At 40.8% G+C, this 25090-nt stretch overlaps 2 protein-coding genes across 3 annotated transcripts in view; one reads left to right on the top strand and one right to left on the bottom strand.

Annotated features, from left to right (window-relative positions):
- Positions 1 to 25090, top strand: part of LOC131968572 (zinc finger protein Aiolos-like) — a 63738-nt gene that overhangs the window by 28180 nt on the left and 10468 nt on the right. The gene's annotated exons all lie outside the window — the stretch shown is intronic.
- Positions 944 to 22084, bottom strand: LOC131968610 (insulin-like growth factor-binding protein 4). Of its 2 annotated transcripts, none has more exons than XM_059329575.1 (4): positions 20807 to 22084; positions 10656 to 10813; positions 8328 to 8453; positions 944 to 5158 (listed from the first exon to the last, which is right to left on the bottom strand). In XM_059329575.1, the coding sequence occupies exons 1-4, from the start codon at positions 21162 to 21164 to the stop codon at positions 5021 to 5023; spliced, it is 780 nt and encodes a 259-aa protein (XP_059185558.1). In that variant the 5' UTR covers positions 21165 to 22084; the 3' UTR covers positions 944 to 5020. The 2 variants fall into 2 exon arrangements, with proteins under 2 accessions (XP_059185558.1, XP_059185550.1); XM_059329567.1 differs by having other exon boundaries at positions 10656 to 10819; positions 20807 to 22073.

Genomic DNA, 25090 nt, shown 5'->3' with positions numbered 1-25090 from the left:
TCCCTCAGGAGTGAAGTTAGATAGATTTTCCTGAAAAAAATGTATTTATTATTAACACTTCTTAAGTCATAAACACAGGAGAGAAAACAATCAGACTTAGAAAATGCTTGCCTCACTTGCCTCTCAGGTCTTCAGTGATACAAGCTACTGTATTGGTTTTCCAATCATTCAACTTTTCAAACATTTCAAAACTGTCTTATCAAAACATAGTCGCAGCATTGCATTTCCATACTTCCTGTGACTTACTGGCCAACATATGTGCTTATATGTGCCAAGGTTATTAAAATTAATGAAAACTAACGAAATAATGAAAACTAGAATTGAAAAAACATTTTCGTTAACTGAAATAAATGAGTTTAAAAAAAGACAACTAACTGAAACTGTATTGTGTGGTAACAATACTAACAAAAACTAACTAAAATTACAGTGAAAATGTCCGTAGTTTTTGTCTTTGTCAACTTTTTTCATACGTAAACCTTTTTGGTTGATATGAAACCTATTTCATCTATTTGGTTTTATGACTTAGTAAACTTATTGGGGCTCAGATGGACAAGGCAAAGGAAATAAAGGCAACATTTATTGTGACCTTATTGAATCCTGCACCCAACAAATACCCCATTACAAAAAACTAAAACTAATAAAAACTAAACTAAAACTAAGCATTTTCCAAAAAAATAAAAGCAAATTAAAACTAGCAAACACTCTCTAAAAACAAATTAAAACTAACTGAATATGAAAACAAAAAAATCACAACAAAATTAAAACTAAAGCTAATAAAAAAATCCAAAACTATTATAACCTTGATATGTGCTATCCAATGCTACTAATAATACAACTCCTGCTACTTATAATAACAGCAACAGCAAGACGGTTATAGATTCTAAAGTGTTTTTAATTGATGTATTACAATGTGTACATTTTCATCAGGTAAACATTTACAATGTAGCTGATCATTTAATTGGTTGAAACTCTATATTTCAGCTCTTTGATCACTTCAGTGTTTTAGTATAACAGTCCCGTTCTGGACAAGATACACAAGGCCGAAGCTGTTTCCAACCCCAGTCCATTTGTATGCATGCAAACATTACTTCATATCTTCTACACATTAATATATAATATCAAAGGCAAACAGGAACAGTCTATTCTCGAGAAATGCAATTACAGTTCAGTACAGCAAAGTTAGAGATCAAGCAATGTATTATAGCTTAAATACAGTTTATGTAGTAAGAAGGCCTTTACAAAGTCAAAGCCAAAACCACTTTCCATCCGTCTCAAAGATTATCACGAAGTGTGTTTAGTAACACTTCATTAGTTGATGAATGATAAGATGATGTAAAAAAGGATTTTGCTGGAACGTTTCTTGTGTGCATGCAGTTCACTGAATGAGTATTGGTGTCTCCAGATACTTTGCTTGTAATCTTTGGAACAAGTTTTAGGATATTTGGTGTTTGACATTTTTAAGCTGTATCAACAATTCTCGACCATCTTCCATCTATCTGTCTGGGTTTTGATAAGCTACCTTTGGATACATTTCTTTCTTTAGTGACAAGTAGAAGTGGGCATCAGGTGGCGATACACTGTTTCCAGCTAAGTGACTGCTGGCTTCAGTGATTAGATTAAATTATGCGCAGTATGTAGTGTCCTTAGTAACTTGGAACCAAAACCTCGGAATCCTGACTGATATATATGAGGCCAACACAGAGACAAGAAAAGAAGATACAAATTAAATGATTTTCATTTTTTTATTATGACTTACCACATAGGTTGTGAATCTATTGAAAATTAATTGTCAATTTCTGTATGTTTTTTTAATTCCAATTTCAAGCGAGTTTTGTAGAAAAATGATTGAAGACAAAGTGCACTAAAACACACCCTCCACGTTTTCAAGTGTACAAATAGAAGACAGATAGTTTTCCAGAATTTCACCCTCTTCAGGATGTACTAAAGATACATAAAAATGAATAAGACAAATATTGTCCCTTATGATGTGACTGAGGATTTGCCTGATTCATTTTGTGTATGGGCTGACTAATATCAACTGTCCCCAGTTAGCTGGGTTGAGATTACTGGGAGCAAGTAACTACTTATCAAACCTGAAGGTTCTATGTTTTAACATCTTGCACAATAACCAAATGAGAGAAGCACCAAAACCAGACGATCTGACTTTTCTCGCTATTTATTCATGCATCCTACTGCATTTTTGTTTTTTAAATGGCCAAATTCAATATGGCAAAATGTGCAAAAAAATGTATTATAACTAAAAGTTTTCATGGCCCCTTTTAATTTCTGTGTGGTACTCAGTAGGGCTATTATAAGCTTACCTGACGTTGAGGTAAAATCGGATTGTGGATACACTGAAAAAAAACAATAATCCATTGTTTGACAGTAGCTGTGAGTATCTGTCTTATTATATTCTTTTTTTTTTCTTTGAAAAATATCTGATTTTTTATCTGATTTTATTGAAGCCCTGAGAAGCAAGTAAGAACAAAAATTCTGTTATTCCATTTTATAAGTCTGATCAAAATGGTCTCCTCTCCTACAGTATGTTTATGACTCAAGACAGTGTATTGTCATCAACTTTTGCAGTGCAAATCTTTTGATTTCCAAAATGTGATCGCTATTCTAAACACATTGTTACTGCTGTAAAAAAGTGGTACCAAACCAACATGGAACAGGTGGTGTTTCTAACAAGTTTCTGACCGCAACACATTGTGACGAGCACTGTTGAAAAGTACGTCGCAATACTGTAAAACCGTTCAGGTTGTAGGGATTGAACCCATAATGTTAGGGAAAAATAACACGTTTAGGCCTGAAATACACTACTTCCAGTCATAACTTCCAACAAGTCACAAACACTGGTCTCCTGGTTAAAAGACCAGCATCATTTTTCATCTGTCAAAACTTGTTAGGTTAAAAGGTTTTGGCAGGTGAAAATGTATATATATATTTTTTTCGTTATACTCATTTTGGCCATGAGAGGGTGGAATCCAGCCTATTCTTAACTCACTTTTTCTTAAATCATAAACACAAGAGAAAAAACATTTTAGATCAGACTTAGAAAAATGGATGACCAGAATGTTTTTTTTTCTCACTTGCCACTCAGGATCCCATAGATTATTTCACTGTAATTAATACACCAGTGATTTGTTAGGTTGACATTTGTTCTGTTCTACGTAGGATAGCAACCTTAATAATAGCCGTCCATCCACACAAAATGAATTAGTACAAGCAAAGTCTCCCAGGGAATAGATAGAGCAGGCTGTCCATATCAGGTGGTGACAAACACCAGCATTAGCTTAAACCTGCTGCTCTGCCCTGAACTCATAATGCACACTACCAGCACAACATAATTGCTCTTACAATATTATCAGTCTTCCCTACAGTTTCGAAAATATCTGACGAGTAGCTATGTCACTTGCATTGATTATAAAACATTAGTGTGATGCCGTACAGATGGTATGAAAACTGAAAACTTAACTTTTTCAGATTAAAAGAGAAAATTCTGGTTTCCACATAATCTTTATGTTGTCTTTACTGCTACATCACCTCCATTCAAAGCTTTATGTTAACTAGGAGTTGCTATGCTGCCAGGAGCTTAATCATTTAAACTTATTACACTGTTTGTATATTTAACACACCACACCTGCGATTTACAACACTGGTCAGTGAAACTTTCAGCTGCAGTGATAGTGCAGCACCAATGTGGGATGTTCCTTTTATATTTTAACAATAACATTGAAAACACACATTGAAAGCAGCCTTTGCCAATAGCTAGTCCAGATGGTCACACATTTAGGTGATCCTCACACTTGCTGATGCTAATCACTCCACTTCCTGTTCCAATCCTAAACAATGCCCAGAAAGTGCAGAAGCCATTTTTCTTTTGTATTTTGGCACAATCAGTATATAGCACCACAAAGTTCTGCCAAGCAGTCTGTTTGGAAAGAAATCCTGTATGTTGAAGCATATTCATACAAACATGAAAGTCACGCTGGCATCTTAGCACCAGCTGGAGAAATAAGATTATCCTATCAGCAGTGTGCAGAGTTTCTAGCTCTGCTATGCTGCCAGTCCCTCTGGATCACGATGCTAGGGAGAGCTCGTGAGCAAAGAGAAGAAGCAGAGTTAACCACGGGGCGACGAAGCAAATCTTTTCTGGTCTTTCAGAGATACACTTCTCCAAACTAATCTCACTTTTCACTTTGGTCTTGATGTTGTGGAAAGCTATGGCTTATCATTTGGTAACTCAAGGCTGGGGATTGTTGCATTCCTTTCTTTTCCCTTTTTCTTTTTTTAATCTGTTCTCATCCCGTATTATATTGCTACTGTTGTGTTGTCACTGAACTACACTTTGTGCTTGCAAACACATTTTGTAGTTTGTTTTAACCTACTTACCAGGTGGTTGGGGTGTACAACATATAGGACAGTAGAATAAGAATCACACGTTACAACCAATTAAAACTAGTACACAATCCTTTGCTTGATAATCCTTCTGGATTGTCCTGATGCAGTAATTGCAACTGAGCTAGTGATCGAGAGAGAATAAAACAAATGCTAACAGCTCCTGTTGTATCTCCGCTCTAATTATCTGGTGTGGTTGATACAACGTCTGACTGTACTGACCACTCTAACCTCTACTGAAGATTGACTAGAGGAAACAACACATTTTGCTCTCTAACAAAGATCACAACTACAACTGTTATCTGTGGAAGTTTTTTTTTTCCGCCACCTGTAACTTTAAAGCGCATGTGTCTAAAGACTATCAGTCTCCAGTTCACATAGTAGAAACAATACACAACAAGTGCTCAAAAGACTCAGAGATAACATACTCTCACACACAGAAACAAAATAGCAAAAGAACTCAATTCAATGGTTTCCTTTTTGTTGCGCAGGCTCAAGTACCGTTGGCCTCAGGTGAAGCGAGGCTTTAGAGCAAAGTCCTTTCCTCATGTAGTTCTACTAATAAGCACCAGTAGAATTCAGGTGGTCCTGCACCCCGCCTCCACTGCCACTCCACTCCTCAATCCCTCAGGGTAGCAGTCATTAACTGGTGGCAGTCCAAATCCCCTCGCAGCTCCAGCGGGCCTGGCAGCCTCATGCCCGACTTCTGATCTACACACCAGCATTTTCCCCGCTGGCCGTCACGTGCAGGATGACACTGTGAGCAGAAAAGATATATTAAAAATTCTAATTACACGTAAAAACATCTGCAATGTTCAAGTATTAGTTCAAAATATTATATGTTACATTTTCACATTAAAATATCTGAAAACAGGGGCGTCCCGGTGGCTCACACTGGTAGAGCGCTTACCACTAAGGCTGAGGTCTTTCTGCAGCAGAGCCGGGTTCGAATCCGGCCTGAGCTCCCTTTGCCGCATGTCTTCCCCTCTATCACCCCCTTTCACTTTCAATGAAGCATAAAAATGCCACAAAAAAAAATCTTAAAAAAAAAAAAAATATCTGAAAACAATGAGACCTATGTTATATATTTTTTTGAGTTGTTTACTTACAATACCCCATGTTTCCAACAATGTTCAAACCCAGAGAAAGCTGTCATTTAAGGTCGCTTCCACATATAAAGTCTGGTGGACTGCGATTCAGTGGTGAAGTTGCAACATGGTTGCATTTTTCATTTGGTTTGGTTTACTTCCACTCTGGGTTTTTTCAAACGTCCTTCGTTTATTGGAAACAATATGTGAGGCTACTTTTTCAAGTAGTAGTCTCAAGTTATGGACTTTGATGTATTGTTGGCAGAGTTTTTCACTTTTTTGCACCATTGATCCGCTGATCCATTAGCCACCATTCTGTCACTAAATTATTTGAAGACTTGTGTCATGTGATCATCTGACCATATTTGGATAACAGCCTTTACATCATCAGAAGAACACGTCTATCCACAAGACATTTTTTAAGCCTGCTACTACCTTTCCTGGTGTTGATTCTCAAATTTCTGCCCAAATTTGAACCCAAAATGCACTGGGTTTTGGTTTTGGACTGTGTTCTCACCTGCACGAGTGGACCAACAGCTCAGGTGTGAATGCCCCCTAAATCCAGAACACGCTCTGGGTCCCTTGCCTCTCAGTTGTCTCATATCCTCTTAGTGAACTCATTAATGTTGTAGTTGTTTGCCAGAAATTGACACAAATTGACTTTCTATTCCATTTTAATGTGCATTTGGATCATACACTTTCAAGATCTTGGTCGTTTTTAAACATTAAAGATTTTAGTCATCGTCTAGATCTTATGTAATCAAAGAAACAGTATTTTTGGTGGTTTAAATCATTTGACCATTTGTTTTGGAGATGGGGATACCTCTACAGATAATTTGGCTCCTGCTAAAAAACTTCCTGAACAATGAACACTGAAGGGAATTCAACTGGGATAATGTGACTGCAATAACATCATTGCTCTGTCTTTTTATTGTTTCAATTGAGAGACCACATGCTGCGTTAAATTACATATTACACATTGCTTATCATGCGACTGTGTAATTTTCCTAAGCTTTACTGAGCATTTTTTTTTTTAAAACTACTGTTTAAATTTACTGCTTATCAGCACATTTTTCAACAATAAAGCTCTAAAACCCCACTGTTCATATTAGATAGTGAATCCAGTCCAGCATTTAGCAGCTAAAGAGACAGATTATTTCCTTACAAGTTGGTGGAGAGATTAACGGAGCTAAAGGAGAGCAGATATTGGCAGTGGACACAAACATGACACCCAATTAATGCTAAATGTGCTGTCTCTGCTCGATGTGTAAACAGGATACTGCTGGCTAACATGTTAAAATAAGGTGATAGTTTGTCATTGTGTTTGTGCTGAGTTTACAGCTTGTGGAATCCATTAATGCAGATTTACATGGAAGTGAAAACAAGGTAAGAGGTTACAGGCTAGTTTGATTATCTTGAAAGAGCAGTCAGTGCTCTGTTGGTCAGGTTACATGATGACATCAGACTTGATTTTTAAGCTTTTAAAGATGTTTTTATTATTTTGCTCGCTTGGCTTTGTTCTACATAAATGGTCAAATGACTGGCCATTGTCAGCTGTAACAACTGTGTATAGAAAAAGACATGCACACATCATCACACCTGTACTGGTGTCCATGCGTTTTTCTATCTATGTTTTTCTAGATCCAGCTGCCCCTGGCTGATCCCACGCTTGTGTTTTCACAGTAGCCGCCCCAAAGCTTTGGAACAGTTTACTATTTTTAATAAAGCGATCTCCCCCATAGACACTCTTAAGGCTAAACCTTAAGACCCACATGTTTTCCCAGGCTTCTGAGTGTCGTTACGGTTTTAGGTTTCACTTTTTCTTCTTCTGTGTTTTATATCTTCCATCTGTTCCTTGACTTATTTATTGGTTTATGGGATAGTATAGTTATGTTATCTCTACTGCATTTTTGCTCTGTGTGTGTGTGTGTGTGTGTGTGTGTGTGTGTGTGTGTGTGTGTGTATGTGTGTGTATTTATATATACATATACATATGTACACCACACCAAGCTTGCAGTTGGATAAACTTTATTGCGTGATTTTGTTCTTTTTCTGCAATGATTTACAGTTTCAAAAAGTTCCCAAGACCAGTTAACAACGTCAGAGCAACCCTGGAATGATTGCCAGTTGTCCCTTATGACCCGTGCTTAACTTCCCAATAGAGTTTATCACAGTGCACTTTTAGTTAAACAGTAAACAGATGCCTGTGAATGTGAGCAGACAGAGATACTAAACACGTTACACAATCAACATAAGTCAGACTCCTGATGACTGGTGCCTTAGCAGAGCTTTCCTTTTATCACTGACTCTGCGTCTGCTGCTTTGATTGCATACACAAGTCACAGCAGTCTTATCTGAGTTTTTATGTGCTCTGATTCTCTCACTCTTATCTGCACAGTTGCCCAATCTTGCAACGGCAGAATAACAGAAAAGTAACCTAATCCAAAAGCTAATTGCATCCATCACAGCTATAAAGTGATTGTAGTTAGGGGTTTAGGGGAAACCACTACACCCACCGTTGAACTCTTGATTCCGAAAAGAAAAAATCACTTTTCATGTGAGCTTAGAAAAATAAGGTCTTGGCATTACCATGACAGTCTGCTTGGAGACACTTTAGTGTTGATCTTGAACTAGTAAGACAATATTTCATTGGCTGCAGACATGTTTTTGTGTTTTGGCCCACAGATCGCTAATGTAGTTTGAAGTATAAAGATAGGCATTTTTATTTGTGTTGGCTCAATAATAGAGATTCACAGTTCACCAATACACAGGGCCAACTAATGGTCTGCTAAGTGATTCAAAAAAGCAAAGAATCGGCGTGTGCTTGAATTCACAGACCTGTTTAGCGTGGAAATCTCCGTTCTTGTCACAGTTGGGTATGGGGATGGTGAAGAGATCATCATGTGTGCGGGTATTGGATGCCAATCTGTCCAACGCTCTCTGTAGCTCAGCGCGACATGGAGCCTGTAGGACAAGTCATTTTTGATTTGAGTTCCATGTCTACATGTATGTCAACATTTGCGACCTAAAAACGTTATGGTGAAATCTAAGAATCAGCTACCTTATTTTAAAGGGAGAGTTCACCTTCAGATCAAATATACATCATTTTATTGATAATATAGTAGTTTTACATAATAGTTTTGGAGTGAGGTGTTGGAGATATCAGTCCTAGAGATGTCTGCCTTCTGTTCAATATAATAGAAGGATACACCACTTCACTTGTGGGGCTTCACAAGCCAAAAAAGATAGTTTGAAAAACTCAAGAGCAAGGAGAAATCATGACACACTTACTCAAGATAATTAAGCAGCAACCTAATTTTTGTTTCTATTGAACGTTGCCTGCCAACGAACCTGGTCTCACAGAAATCCGTGAAATAGCCACAGAGTCGCTCAAATTTCCGTGAAACTGACATGGATTTCGCTACAATGCAAGTTAATGACAGTCATATCCCGTGGCTATTCCATGGATATTTTTTCCTATTGGTTTGTTCCAAGTCACGTGACTTTCAAGGTTCCGGCGGTCAGAACAAAAAACATGGCGGACAGTTCTCTCATTTTTAGTGAAAAAATCTATATTTTGACTTTGTTTCTGCATAAAAATGGATTTTGATCACATTTCTAGCGAGAAATATATGTTTTATTTTCTAAATATTCACTCAGTGAATGTACATAATCACTTTGTATGTTGGAATAGCCACAGGATATGACTGTCATTAACTTGCATTGTAGCGAAATCCGTGTCAGTTTCACGGAAATTTGAGCGATTCCGTGGCTATTCCACGGATTTTGAGTTAAGCGAAATCCGTGGCTATTTCACGGATTTCTGTGAGACCATGTTGCTGCCAACTGTATCACTGCACAGGAGGAAACATTGCTGTTGATTTTTTTTTTGAGCACCACAAGCAAAGTGCTATCTAGTTCCATTATATTCTAGAGAAGGTGGGTGTCTCTATGACTGATATCTCTGACACCCTTCAACTCACACAAAAACAATTCAGAATAATGAATAGCACAACAATGGGTAAAGAGGATGCATATTTATTTTTGATTTTGGTGTGCATTGTGACTTTAACATGTTTGTATATCATTTTTAGTATGTATCATTTCAGATGGTCAAGTAAAATCTGCGTTGTCTAAGTAGAAAATAAATACCAAGCCACGAGGAGATCTGAGGATACCCCAACTTTAATTTTGCCATCATGATTTATTCTTTGAAATCCAAGTCATATTGCTTGTGTGGAGTGATAGCTTAACTTGTTATTTTTCAATACAACATTAAGAAACATTGACATTGTTTGTGCATGTACAGTACAGGCCAAAAGTTTGGACACACCTTCTCATTCAATGCGTTTCCTTTATTTTCATGACTATTTACATTGTAGATTCATCAAAACTATTAATGAACACATGTGGAATTATGTACTTAACAAAAAAGTGTGAAATAACTGAAAACATGTCTTATATTCTAGTAAGCAAAGGGTGGTTACTTTGAGGAATCTAAAATACAAGACATGTTTTCAGTTATTTCACACTTTTTTGTTAAGTACATAATTCCATATGTGTTCATTCATAGTTTTGATGCCTTCAGTGAGAATCTACAATGTAAATAGTCATGAAAATAAAGAAAAATGCATTGAATGAGAAGGTGTTCGCCAAACTTTTGGCCTGTATTGTAGACGTATCTTCAAATAGTGCTGAGAGTCGGCTGTAATGAATTTACAAGCCAGCTAATGAATGCATGTGAATGCATCATTCTGCATTCCCACAAAGTCTTAAAAGATTAAAACATCTCTATGTGGGACACTGTAGCATTACACTTCGCTTATGTTACATGTTAAATGAATGCACTAAAATGTGGTAAAACCAGCCTGTTACTGATTAATGGTGATGTTATGATCCAGCTCTTGCCAATGTTAAAACAGCAAATTGCATGTTGATGTCAATGTGCACCTGCACTTTATTTTCGCAAGACCGCAATTAAATTTTACGGTCTGTAAATAACTAATTTGTACATTTATAACCTGCACTGTTACGCTTGTGGCTTTAGAACTATAAAGCCCTAATGTAAAACACCTGCTGCAGCTGAGGTGTGTGCTTCATAGGGGATTGACTGGGTCTTTTGTTTTCTGTGAAACTGATAAGTTATCAGGAGGTGGTTTCTCTTACCAGCGCCGCCTTGGTCTCCTCCCTGGCATTGTTGCTTCTCTGATTTGTGGATTTTGGAGGGTGTCGGGCCAGGGTCTTCTGAATGCACCTCTTGTCCTGTGGACTGCACCGGATATTGCTGTTGTTGGGATGTTCAAGGATGACTTCATCCTGCCTCTCTGTTGCTGAAAGACAAGAAATAATGCTTTAGTTCCTTAAATTCACCAACAAGGTGTGAATTGCACTGTTAACGAGTGTTAAAAAAAACATTTTGTCGAAACATTTGCATGTTTTGATGATATGAGCATAATTAAGGACAACATCCAGTATTTTAATGATTTGCTTAGGTGTCAGATTTTGAGCAGGAGCTGTTCTGCCTTTCCCCCTTGTCCTTCTACGTAACATCCCATACAGCTGCACATGGTGAGATGTAGGCTAAAAATGAGGCCAGGTTAACCTCAAGGACACATGTTCCTGTTCTGGGGGGTAATCTGTACCTCAGCTCTCGTCCTGGTACTCAACTACTGCACCACAGCCATGCCACAAGCTCTGAGGCTTTTTAAACGATACCACCCCTGATCTGCCACCCTCTGTACATTGTGGTGCGTGCCACATTCACCTTTGCATCCCTCTAATCCTGCAGTTCTGTGGCCCTGCAGGCAGCCAGCTGCTTCCTCAGGAAATGCCCCCCTCCCTCTTCATTCTCCACCGCTCCACAACAACCTTAGTCTGTGCCAGATGGAGGTTGTTAGAGGGTATTTGCACTGTCACAAGTGGGCACAACTGTACTGTATGTGTGTGAGAGAGGTGGTTGCTAGCTGGGGGGCAAAAGATGGGCAAAGTGAGGGATAAAGGTTGTGCGTGCCTTTCTCCGTGCACATGCTTGCTGCTTTTCACCTGTGGCTTGTAAGACTTGGCAGGGTTAATGCTTTCTGCTCATAACCCATGGCATTTTACAGATTGGCACTGGAATCAAAGCACTTTAAACTGTGGTTTTACCGTTTTGAAGCTGTTCTCGCTCTGATCGTTGAACCAGATCTGAGCTCTGGTTAATATCTAAGGTCACTGCCAGGCATTCAGTTAATTGCTGTTGGCAAAGAGACAATAAAGGTGGCTCAGTAGCCTCCTTAATCTTGTTCAATGTGCAGCTTTTTCTCAGGTCTACAATGCATGAAGCCATGAAGCTTTTCTTTGAAGTACTAGATCTTGAGCTAGTCCTGGCCCTGCTCTATTCAGGATATTGATCCTGGGCCATTTTCTGGTGATGACTAGATTTTTATTTTTTTTACAACTTGGCGACAAGACTTGGAAGTTGACCATGTTTCTCTACACTTCATAGACAGTCATCTTGCTTGGCTGAGCTTGTCTGGGGGGGAAGTGTCTCTTGGCTGTTTGTATTTTTAGTGTTGTTGCTGTTAAGGCCTGCTCATCAGCACTTTCTTCCACAAGAGCCAGTAGGGTTTCAGCTGTTTCCTTTGTTCCAAGTTGTTCTTCACATCTTTGCCAGTTCACACTTTTCCGATTCCATGCTCTTTCGCAGGGCGAGCCAAAGTGATTTAAAGTGGGTCAGGGGTGGCATGTCCTGTTTGCTACCACTGCTGTTTTCTACGGAGGAAGTTGCCACTTCTCTGTGTGGTTTCATTTGATTTGGATCAGCAGCTCTCTGCTTTTTAAATATAATTCCCACAGTGCATTATAAGCCCGAGCACTGATCATTTGCAGTGCATTACCAGTCACAGGTGCAGAGCAAAGATAAAGACAGACCTTGGGTAAACATATAATCATACTCAGAATCAGGAACAGTCTTCACCTGTCTTTTTTGTCTTTTACTACATTGTAATATGTCAAAACTAAGCCAACAAGATCCATTGGAGACAAACAAGGCCCACTGGCTGTCTTTTAATCAGCAGGTTAAATTTATCATCAGAGGTGAGGTCAATACACATGTTTAGCAGATGGTCACGTAGCTAGTGCTGTTAACCCATAATTACTGTGATACAGCGCTGATATACAGTAGAGTGAACACTAAGCTGCATTGTGTTAGTACTTGGCTGACCAATTTCAAATGTATTACACAATATACTGCATTGCCTGCTCCATCTAGTAAGTATTTGTTGTCACATATCAGCTGCCACACTTGCAAATGTATTCGCCACGCTGGGCGCCAGACGTGTGGGCATCATTCATTATGGCGTTGAGAGAGAGAGAGCAGTCTGGTTGGCAGCCACTCTCTTTCAGATGATCATATTTTCTTCCTCAGGAAACATCACTTCACAAGTTCATTGCAGTTACATCATAGATTTTACATTATGACATGTCAATGCCAAGTCTTCTGTTTATATATTTGTCTTTCCTCTGCACATGAGGAAAAGGGTCATCAGATTTCAAATTCCACTGTTTGTGGCTCTTAGGCTCAACTTGTAAAGCTCACAGACAAATGTCTTCCTCAAATAAATATTTAGTTTTGCTTAGTGATATTGGCAGAGTACATTTCTATGGTTTATTCTTCTGTTGGCTTAGATCTTGGAACAAGGCCTAAAGAGAGTACACTATGTGACACACTGTACGAAAAACTGAGATGCACTCTTTTAAAAGAGAACAACCTGATTTGTACACTTATTCAATACAGATACACTGATGAGAGGTAGATATATTAGCCTTTACATTTGAGTTTGAAACACTAAGAGGAGATGCTGAGTAACTACAGCGCGTAGAGCCCAACTGATGAGCCAATATAAACTTATCACAGATATATCTATATTGGCCTGTGTTAGGGTTAATGTCCGTTATCAGGAATGAATGCATGTCAGACAGTTTCCTCTGCAGAGGCCATTACTTCCTGGTTGTGGACACCTCAGAAGGCATTAACCTGCTTTTATCATGGTCCCTTGCCAAAGAAGAAAAAATTAAGACCAATAATTTGTATTCTCATGCATTTTGCAATCTGAAGTTTTTCACAGTTTTTTCTTTCTTCTATGAAATGCATGAAGGACAGGTAAAATTATTTATTAAAATAGGGCAGAGGGAATTTAGGGCAGAAGGAACATAGGATTAAGGGAACATAGGGCTGAGGGGACATAGGATTAAGGGAACATAGGGCAGAGGAAACATAGGATTGAGGGAACATAGGGCACAGGGAACGTAGGGTTGAGGGAACAAAGGGCAGATGGAACATAGGATTAAGGGAACATAGGGCAGAGGGAATATAGGGCAGAGCGAACATAGGATTAAGGGAACATATGGCAGAGGGAACATAGGGCAGAGCGAACATAGGATTAAGGGAACATAGGGCAGAGGGAACAAAGGGCAGAGGGAACATAGGGCAGAGGGAACAAAGGGCAAAGGGAACATAGGATTAAGGGAACATATGGCAGAGGGAACATAGGGCAGAGCGAACATAGGATTAAGGGAACATAGGGCAGAGGGAACAAAAGGCAGAGAGAACATAGGGCAGAGGGAACAAAGGGCAGAGGGAACATAGGGCAGAGGGAACAAAGGGCAAAGGGAACATAGGATTAAGGGAACATATGGCAGAGGGAACAAAGGGCTGAGGGAACAAAGGGCACAGGGAACGTAGGGTTGAGGGAACAAAGGGCAGATGGAACATAGGATTAAGGGAACATAGGGCAGAGGGAACAAAGGGCTGAGGGAACATAGGTCAGAGGGAACATAGGGCAGAGTGAACAAAGGGCAGAGGGAACATAGGGCTGAGGGAACATAGGGCAGAGGGAACATAGGATTAAGGGAACATAGGGCAGAGGGAACATAGGATTAAGGGAACAAAGGGCAGAGGGAACAAAGGGCAGAATGAACAGAGAAAAAAAATCTGCTCATATCCTTGAAGTAGTGACTCTATATCGTGCCCCAGGCTGTTTTTACACATCCCATTCCCTGTCCTCGAAGTGATAACTTGTCAGACTATTGCCCTATCGATCACACATCTGGAAAGCTATCTCTGCTGCATTTGGAGTTTTTCTGGGTGACCGAGCCAGAGGAAAGATAAGCTGTTCCAGCCTGCGGCCGAGGAGAGGCTTTTTATTAACTAGGTTTGTCTCTATTGTCTGTACAACATCCTTCTACAACGTGTCAGTTAATTAACAAAAGCAAATGTTGGAGTCATTGTGGGCTAGTTAGTTGGTAAGTGAATTTTGCGTGTTAACTTGCAAGCTAACTAGCTCATCTGAGTCGAGTTGATAGATAGAGCAAGGAAAATGGTGTATTTTTGTAGGCCAGCGCAGAAGTAGCATCGCCATGGGGTCTATTGAGAATTTATCTATGGGATTTTAGCATGTGTTTTTCGATCATTGCAAAAAAAAAAAAAAAAGAGCTCTGTGGCAAACACATTTTCTGATGCTTACGTGTTTTGTTCAGCAGGATTATCTTCACAAATGAAAACCACTTATATGATGTTTGAAGCATTAATGCAGCCAGCAGAATATAAAGCTAACGTTCTGCTATAGTGAACTACACCACGGTCGCATGACTTCAACGTCACAGCCGTTATGCTTCAGACGGTCTCCTACAAGCTAACCAGTGGTTTTGACAAGCTAGTGAATAAGTAGCTTAATAAATTGTTTATTAACATAATTTACAATCTACAAGAGTTTGCTCATTCCTGTGACGCCATATGGCGCTAACAGCAGATAGGGACCCCCCCCCCCTTATGCCAACACATTGCATAAACCCTCCAACAACCCAGGAAAACCCTTGTTTACGTGACAAAGCACATTCGCGTCTTTGCATAGTGTAGAGTTCAGCTTTTGTTAACTTTGACTGGCAGAGTCGCAACCTTTAGCAGATAGCAAAGAAGTGTGTGTGCTTGACCACACTTGACTGTCATTGGTGTCACGACCTGCACTGCCTACATGAATATCACCTCTGCAAGCAATGGTCCCTTGCCAGCATTTGTGAGTATGTGACTGTGTCATCCTCCTCACAATGTTTGTTTATATCACATGCTTATGTCCGGGAGAAGATCAGATATCCAATGTACAAAAAACAAATTGAATAATAGAGCAGTGGTGCAGTCGGTGTTGCTGAGGTCTTAAGTTAAGTTTTATTTGTCATATACACTGTTTGTCTTCTACATTGAATCTATAGTAACTGCTGAGTGCATCGGAGAGCCACTGCTCCTTGCACAGGCATCAACTCCATTCCTGAGGCCTTTGTCTTAGCTCGGCTCATTCCTGTTCTCCAACCTTTTTCATTTGTTTTACAAACATCAGGATTAGCCAGATTTGAACAAAATACCAGTCCATAAAACTTGCCCTCAGTGGCTTAAAATGTCATTTTCACATTTACAATTTCACATTAGACAGAAAAACATTGTGTGTAGTGATGTGGTTCACTAGATAAAATAGATTATATTATATTGACAGCAACTAATCTCCTGAAAAATGAATACTCTTCGGGGAGGCTTCTTGTCCAAAATGTTTTGTAACACTTTGATAAGTGTTTTTTCAACAGTTTCTGGCAGCGAGCTCAAAAGTCAACTAGGCTGACTACCAAAAAACTGTTCTCTTCAGTCAACACTGGATCCTTTTTCCAGGCAGAAGATTTCTTTGAATCAGTTAATCATCAGAGTTGATGTGTAGTGCAGTTGAAAGAACACTCTTGAACACTACAACGTGTTCTGTGAGAAGGCCAATGGAAAAAATGTGGAATAGTATGACTGTCAAAGGAGCAAAGGAAAGCTAGAAAGTTAAATCAACACTGAACCCTAAAGACAAGCTTTGTGAAAAGGAAAGCTGCTGCTGCTGCACTGCCTGATGCTGCTGTGGTCACTTCCCATTCAACTGATGTCAAACAGACATCACGTGTACGACATCTTTGGGAAAGCAATGAGAGCAGAGCAGCAGCAGTTCACCGCCCTGTTTGATTTCGTCCTGATTTACCCTTTATGGAGCAGAAAAATCCTTTCATAATTTCACAGGAGAGTATTCTGCCAGACATTGATGCTGTCGAACGAAGTTCACAGAAACTAAAGCCAAAAATAAAACTCTTAGCCAAGGAAGCTTCCAAGCTATGTATTCATTTTCAATACACAAACAAAGGTGTAATATTTCAACCTCAGGTTTAAAACTGTTACTGTCTCTAACAAGACAGATAAAACAAACACACACACACACACACACACACACACACACACACACACAGGTGTCAGAGATTTAAAAAAAAAAAAAAATTGAATAACAGAAACTCTTCCAGATGGATCATCATCAAAATAAATATTATTCTTTATCCTGACAAAAATCTTTTGGATCAAAACATGGTGCTGCCTGATGAAAATAAAACATGTTTTGGAAACTTGAGTGCAGTTGGATTTTTCCCACATTCACTGCCTCCTCTGAGATTTATAGTTTATAGGAAGCAACCCTATTCTTCAATCTGGATTTTTTTTTTTTTAATCTTCAAAGGCATCTGAATCGGTGTCACTTATCCAAGAATATAAACTGAACTGAAGAATCATCATCATCTTTAACCTCTGAGACATATCTCAATAGACCCAAATCCATCACTTCTTGTTTTGTAGATTTATAGTTTGCAAATCTGAGAAACTTGTGCCATAGGGAGCCATCCATCACTTGTTGATGCAATGATACTACTACTACTATTACATGTGATGAATAGATCTATGAATAGAGAGAGAAACCTGCAGCTGCAGTGAATTAGGTCAAACTATTTTGAGTCACATCATTAACTTAATTTTGAGTGGATTGTTCTTTTTTTATTATAAGTACAGAATCAGGGTCTTGAGTGAAAGTGCAAGGAGAGGAGATGAACACAGCAGCACTTCTACAGCCAGTGAAGGGGTGTACTACCTGGAATATTGCTAACAAATACAATGACAGTACAAACCACTGCTCAGAAAATACCTGGATAAAATCATTCTTCAAGATATTGACGTGTAGATTGCTGCATGTGTTTTATTGCTGAATTTTCGTGTGCGAAAAATCTCAGCTCTTGAGGATTCACTGTCCTCCTCAGATTAGGCCTGTCCATGGCCAGGACAATGTTGGATTGTTTATGTATCTCTCAGCTCCAACACTAGAAGGGGGCTAATCACATTTACTCCTGCACGAGAGCCCCAGCTGTACAAATGTGCTGAACAACCCAAAGTAAGCAAATACACAACATGAAGGGACATCTGCTGAAAGAGGTTTGAGAAAATCCTCATTTAGCACCGTAGAAATAAATGCACATCTTTTTGCTTTAAAAACCCTACAGAACGTGCTGAGGAGTCCTGGCCCGCAGGAGACAGAAAAATCTAGGTTAGCATGCTGCTTTCATAAAGACCTGTGTGCGTCACAGTAAATTGGGCGTAGTTGGACAGAGTCTGGCTCCGTCGACAGCTTCATTCATGCAACTCCTTCGGTGCCTGTAGGTGTAAGACTTCTCATATCTGACATCTGTATCAGTTTGTAAATAATATCCGTTTCACTGTCAGAGGGAAGCATTTGAATACGACACCAGGGCAGACTCGGCAGGAATGCAGGAACAGATGCCAACACTTCATGATGATGTTTTCTAAGTATTAAGATAGAGAGGGATTCTAAGAATGGGATATTAAGATGCACTAAAGCTGTCTTAGAACCTGACATAAGATGCAGGGTAATGCCTGTTGTTGCTATGGAAATTTGGTTCAAGAATAGCCTTAAGGTTGTAACATTTTTGAGGAAGCAAAGGCTGAAAGCTCAAAACTCTTGCCAACCGTATTTTACAAATTACCTCTTCTTCATTCATTGGCAGAAAATCATCCCAAAATAAAGTGGCAGTCGTGAGGCAGCACAAATCTTTGTGATGCAAGTGTTATGTTGCAGCATGGAGATGCAGAGCTAGAACTATTAGCCTGAACACCCTTAATTCCCTTCAATGGGCTGTCGAGAGCTGCCTCTATCCCAGGGTCCGTTTCATTAGGAATTCTCTTGGTTTTTAAAAACCCTCTTCTATTTTTATCTAGCATGTTCACTGTTGCTAGGAGTGGGGCAGTGTCAGACATGTATTCAGGAGATGCACCCCCTTCTTTAATAATGCATAAGTACGGTGAATGCGCCACAAAGGAAATCTCCTGCTTGTGACTGGAGTTGCTCTTCGCCTCTCCCCCATGCCTTTCTGATTGTCTCTCGGCTGCCACGGTTTACATTGAACATTCTTATACAGAGGATCTGAGCTGCTGCCCAGAAGAACTGATTTACAGTGAGATTTATTGGGCAGAGCTTCCCCGCTTTGTTATGACAGACTCCAGGGGTGAAAAGGAGTGTGGAAGCAAACAGAACTAAGCACTCAGATTACAGAACACCAAAAACAAAACTTGTGAACTTTCCAAAAAATCTTCCATCTACTGGCTGCCCCGCCCTGGAGAAAGGGCCCGAGACTGCCCCCAAGTGCACTATAAACCCAGCTGATCAGAGAACACCGCATCAAAGAGCAGAAATAATGTTCAGGGAGAACATTCTGCAGGATATGCTGGTGTGGATGGACAGAGCCGGGCCAGCCTTTTGTTTTTATCATGCTCTGAACAGCTTCCCTCTTTTTTCTGATTCCATTTAGTCATGCTATGTGCCGGCCTAACCTATGCTGGCCCTGCACAGAGAGCAGAAGGCTCTCATTTCAGCTCTGGCAGCAAGAGTGCCGATGAGCTCATCCTCATGAAGGAGCTGGACGCGGTGGGCGATGCGCTCGAAGGCTTGTTAGGAGGGGGGTTGGGGGGGTTGGAGGGGGGCACCCAGGGCCAGGGGAAACAGATGCTGCAATGAAGATGAGAGTCCTGGGAGTTTTATATTGGCTAAGTTCATCCAAATCTTTGGTGTTCTGGCGCTAGCAGATAGCCGACTGCCATTACCAGTAACTGTCTGGGAGTCTGAGCTCAGTGGAAGCAACACCGGGCCAGCTAGTTGATAATCTGGAACAAATGAAAGAACCACCTTGTCTGCGACACATTATAACAATTGTCTCATATGGCATAATGGAAATCAACACCACTCCCTTTGTGGGGAGCAGAGGAAGACAAACAGTGGAGGCTGTTTCATCAGTAGAAAGAAGTTAACGTCAAAGCAGTGACCTGGAACTAGATCTGCAGATAAGACATTCAGTATTAGACATCCCACTGTGTGAAAGTGGAAACAGACTTTCTTCTTCGCAAGAGGAATGCGACAACAAAGAGGGGAATAAAAAGCTATGTATCAAAAGAGTCTGATAGAGACATCGACAGTAGAAGAAGAGTTGTGCAGCAGCAGCAGCAGCAGGAGGAGGAGGAGGAGGAGGAGGAGGAGGAGGAGGAGGCATGGGGGTGTCCATGAAAGAGCACCAAGTGAATTACTGATTGCAGAGAGCTCTAATAGCCCCAGACTGGCCACACTCCATTACAGTCATTTCATACAGCAGCTTTTATTACCTCCTCCCATTACAAACACACACACACACACACACACACACGAACGCACACTCTCACATTCCCAGTACCTCCACAATGCATTTCATTTCACTGCCTGCACCACACAACTACCTGCAGATTCTCAGTTTAACATGAGGTTACTGCACAGCCAAGGTTTGCTTTCACTATCTGCATGAACCAAATGCATGATTCCTCCACTTTAACAGGTAACTAGCATGCATGCCAAACACACACACAGTGCAGACACATGCAGCACAAACTCCCCACACACACACGAACATGCACACACGCCCACCTCAGCTATCAGCACAGCGCTCTCCTCTCTGAAGCCTGCTCTGCGTCTTACAGCAGGGCCCCTTTCACAGCGAGCGGCCGCAAGACAGCAGGGGGACTGTGTGCGCTCTCCCATCAGGCCATGCGTGAGGAGCTGGTGTGTGTCCGCGCTCTGGTTCAGGGCTTAGCCGAGATTAGGGTAAACAAGCAGCACATTGTCACACACACCCCCAACTCTGACCCTGCCCGGCTCAGGTAAGGCCCAGGGAGCGGAGACAGAAAATATTCTGGTCTGCTCGGCCACACGGGTCCACAGAGCAAGAGGGACACAGAGACGCCAGTCCAGGTTTGGAGAGACCTGCTCAGCTGCTTCTACTATGACAGCATCTTGACATAGCTGATATTTTAGTGCTGTGAGCCTCATTTTAATTGACAAATAAGAAGAAGTGGAAAGAAGTGCATTAGTCATCAGTTCACACACAGACTCTGACCCCTTCTCTCTCACCTGAGTTCTCCTCCACCTCTCTCTCATCAGTGCACACTCCCTGGCCGTGCATGAGCGAGTGGAGTGGCCTCTCCACACCGCGCGGCGGGTAGCAGCGGAGGCCCGTGCCACATCGGGGTGAGTAGACGCCACAATGAGCCCCTTTTGGCAGGGCGCAGGTGGGGCAGCAGCCGCAGCCGGGCTCCCGCACCGTCTCCTCACATCCTTCCGGTAAACGGCAGCTGGCCAACCTCTCCTCGGAGCACACCGGGCAGCGGATGGCCTGGTCCGACAAGCATAGTGCCACCAGAGACAAGGCGCCAAATGCCCAAAGGCCCCAGCAGGACGGAGCTACTGCCACGCCACCTCTACGCACCATGGCAGCCCCGGCACCTGCACTTAATCCTTTGCCCTTGTGTATGCTCCCCTTTGCTTCCCTCTCCTCTGAGTGTTGTGCAGCTTTTGATCACTTTCAACTTCAACAGCAGATTTTAGACCAACAAGGGAGGCTTGAGAGGAACGCTTTGTCCAGGATGGTCTTTGATATTTTCAGCTGGTTAGTGTTTCAATTGCAGGGACACAATGCCTCTGCTGTATTGCCTCTCCGTTCCTCTGATTCAATTTCACAGCGCAGAAATTGGAGCCTGCTCGAGATCTGCTCAGCTGGCGAATGTACTAGTGATAAGAACTAGTTTTTGTTATGTTGGAATGAACAGTTGCAGGAAGGATATCCACCACTGTGTTCAGGTGCTCTGTCCTCGAGTCCAGAGGCTCGCCCGCCCTCTAATGAAGCACCAAAAAAATCTGGTTTACAAGTGTCCAAATGCAAAGCAGGTCATCAAAAGGCAGCGTTTTAAGTAACAGCTGCAGTTTCCTCCTCTTGCTTGTGTGCAGTGTAAAGGACTCGCTCCTGAGAATGGCTCAACATGAGTGGCTCTCCTTGGACTTTATACTGGTCCATGGACACGCCTCTTTCTACAGTGAGAGAGGAGCTGAAAAGCACAGCAGAGAAAAGCCAGGCTAAAGCTCTCTCCCTCTGTCTCCCTCTGTCTTACTCTCGAGCTCTCCTACTCAGATACACAAGATTATATACACTCTCCCTCACTTGTTTCTTCCTCAGTCCTGAGTGCATGCAGAGGAAAAAAAAACAGCTGAATCGCCCGCTCACTTGTTCACACACAGATTACACTCAGTTTTTCTCCCACCCTGCTTTTATTGTTCTCTTCAGTCATATGTGTCCGACTTATTTCATGTTACCCGGATACATTTGGGTCAGTAGGAAACCAAAACACAGAACACATCAGTGCTGTTCCACTTCAATTAACCCCGAATGCCCAACACACACAGACACACATGTATGTGCCTCTAGGTTCGAAACATTGTTCAAACAACAAAGCAACCTCATGCCTGCTCCCTCGACAAGGTCTCAGTGTGTGTGTATGTTTGCGTACGTGTGCGTCCAGTGGTCAGTCCGGTCCATGCAGTTGCCCCCCCTCATTATGTCGACCCCTAGATCTCTCTCCGTCTCTCCCTCTCTCCGTCTCTCTTGCTATTAACTGGAATGGGCAGCTATAAAAGGCAAATGGACAGTCTAACCCCCCTCCTCGCTGCCGCCCTGCCCCCACCGGTCCCAAAAAAGCCTCCCACCAGTGGGATCGCAGGATAAGTTTTAACAACGCTGCAAAGCGGGACCCTCTATTATACATGTGTGCGTTTCTGATCATGAAAGAGTCTGTAAATCAGTGTGTTACTTTGTTCTTGTTTGCCCGTGTGTGCAGATATGCCCTACACCCAGCCTTTAAGGTTTTGAATCATGGCTTTTATTGGTTGACGTCTCTCTGTAGAGTCTGTAAATCAGTGTGTTACTTTGTTCTTGTTTGCCCGTGTGTGCAGATATGCCCTACACCCAGCCTTTAAGGTTTTGAATCATGGCTTTTATTGGTTGACGTCTCTCTTTTTTTTTTCTGTGTTCCTTTGCCTCCGTTTTACCATGGAAACCCAGCATGTATTGTAATGCCTTTGTGAGTGTGCTTTCTTTCAGCTTTTTTTTCTTCCGGCTGGTAGCTAGTTGCCATAGGCGGACCATGGGCCGCAGCCAAGCCTTACAAGGCCGTGCACCACTCAGGTAGGTGCTGCACTGTGTTGTTAGTTACACAGCACCCAGATTCCTCATCCGTCCCCGCTTTGGTAAATGAACAAAAATGCGTTAAGATACCAATGGCTTGTGATTTAGCCACGTTCTGCATTGCAAGTTAAATATGTGAAGGAAAACTACATCTGGTTAGTTTCAAGTAAATAGCTGGACTGGCTGTAATAACAATGTACTAAAGCAGTTGGTAGTTAGCAGAGCTGCTCACAATAGAGCCAGCAGTTTCATTATGCGTCATTTATGAGGTGTTTTACTCTGTGTGTGTTTCAAGGATTCTAGGATTTATTGTTGTCATTATTCAATACAGGATTGCACAATGAAATGTAGATGTCTGTGTGTATGTGTGTGCGCTGGTGTTTTGGGAAGGGGTTCGTAGTGGATAGTAACTGTTTTGTAAGTGTTTGTTGTTTGCCAATGAGATGCACTTAAGCTTGTGTGTCCGTAGTTTTATATGTCATCAATACTGGGCCTCAGTCTCTAAAAGTTTTTTAGAGTAAATTTGTTCTTAAGAAAGGTACTTAGAAAAGTCATTTTCATGAATTTGTTCTTTAACCATAAAGTCATCATACTTGTGTCCGTATATTGTTGAATCCCATCTCCATTTATTAGCATATGGAAATGCCCAGCCAATCCCCATATAAGGGCATGAGACTACAGGGCTGTGTGCACACAGAAATTAAAAAAATAGTTGAGAGAATTAATTCAAGAACGGCCAAACAGTATTCTTTAGGCCAATAACTAATTATTGGATGACAATTAGCATAATCAATGTGAGTTGAAGTCTTAATGAAGTGTTTATTTAATTTAAAACACCATTACTCTGTATAGATTTTTTTTTAAACTATATAAAAAAAAATACAAACTATTATTGTAATTTAAATCCCTTAATATTATGCCAAACGCGTGCCAAAACATGCCAAAGCATGTCAGAACACAAATGTCCAGATGTCTTCACAAACACTGCATTAATGGGTTTTAACAAGAAATTTATTTTTAAGAACAGTAGGTGAATGAGGCCAAATCTTTGTAACCTGTAAATCTTTGTGAGAGATGAACCTTTTTCATGACTTTTCATGCCTGTATTAGAAAAAGATGACAGGAAGTAAAGGGAATGACCCTGGCCAGATATGAACTGAGAACTTTGCTGTTCACAATTGATATGCAATAGATTTGATGTTAGATGTTATTGTGCTATTTTTAGGCAGGTGTTTGTCATGACTTCCTGATATAATTTAGTTTTGCCCTTAAAACGAATGCCGACAGTTTAGGATGGGAGTGTAGTTGTTGTAAAGAAGAAAAATAGAAACAGCATTGTGTATACATGACATTATAACATTACATTAATTAGCAGGAGATTATGCTTTCGGTTTGGTCTGTTTGTCAGAAGGATTAAAAAACTATTTGCACGGTTTTCATGAAACTTGGTGGAATTGTGTAGCGTGGGCCGAGGAAGAACTCATTACATTTTGGAGCAGATGTGGATCAAGGGGTGGAAACACAACTTGTTTTTCACTGTCATTAACATTACAAGATGGGGAATTGTCTTGGCGTAGCAGATGCTTCACACCTTAAAATCCAGTAGATGATTGTGAAGTTCAAAATTGACAACAGAAATACAATGGTATTACAATCAACATTCACAGGCACCAGTAATCCTCTGGGGCAGCCTCCACATGTAAATGCTCAAAGATCTTCCAGAAAGCAGTCGTCATGGAAAATGCTTTCATGGGAGAAATTGTAACACCACCGCAGTTGTAAAAACACTTTTGTGTGGTCAGGAAATGTAAATACACACATATCATGCAACGACATAATTACTCTTACCCACATAAATAAACAATAAACTCCACCGATGATATTAAGGAAAATGTTATTTCAGTCTAAACATTCATACATATATAAGTTATCATGTGTCAAGTGTTTTCAGGTTTTTACAAAAGTATGTTAAGTCATTAAATATTTCAAGCTTAGGAGTAGATAATAAATGCACAACTGAGATGAGGCTTCCGCTAGGCAAGTTTTAGAAAAAATATGCAGACATACTATATATTGTGTTAGTGCTTGTAGATTTGCATATAGTAGACGACGGGACTATTGGCCTTGACCTACTAGTTTGGCAGATGCCTCTTTCGCCAATTCAATTTAAGTACATTAAA

Source organism: Centropristis striata, chromosome 1 (assembly GCF_030273125.1).
Source record: "Centropristis striata isolate RG_2023a ecotype Rhode Island chromosome 1, C.striata_1.0, whole genome shotgun sequence".
NCBI classification, from domain to species: domain Eukaryota; kingdom Metazoa; phylum Chordata; class Actinopteri; order Perciformes; family Serranidae; genus Centropristis; species Centropristis striata.
Note: the sequence above shows the minus strand (reverse complement) of the source record. Positions and strands in the feature narration are given on the sequence as shown.

Excerpts from the sequence above, each read along its gene's own strand:
- LOC131968610 (XM_059329567.1), bottom strand. The coding sequence starts at position 21,164 with ATGGTGCGTAGAGGTGGCGTGGCAGTAGCTCCGTCCTGCTGGGGCCTT. Across the intron at positions 8,454-10,655 it reads AGGAGACCAAGGCGGCGCTG|GCTCCATGTCGCGCTGAGCT; the intron begins GTAAGAGAAACC and ends CTTGTCCTACAG. Across the intron at positions 5,159-8,327 it reads GAGATTTCCACGCTAAACAG|TGTCATCCTGCACGTGACGG; the intron begins GTCTGTGAATTC and ends TTCTGCTCACAG.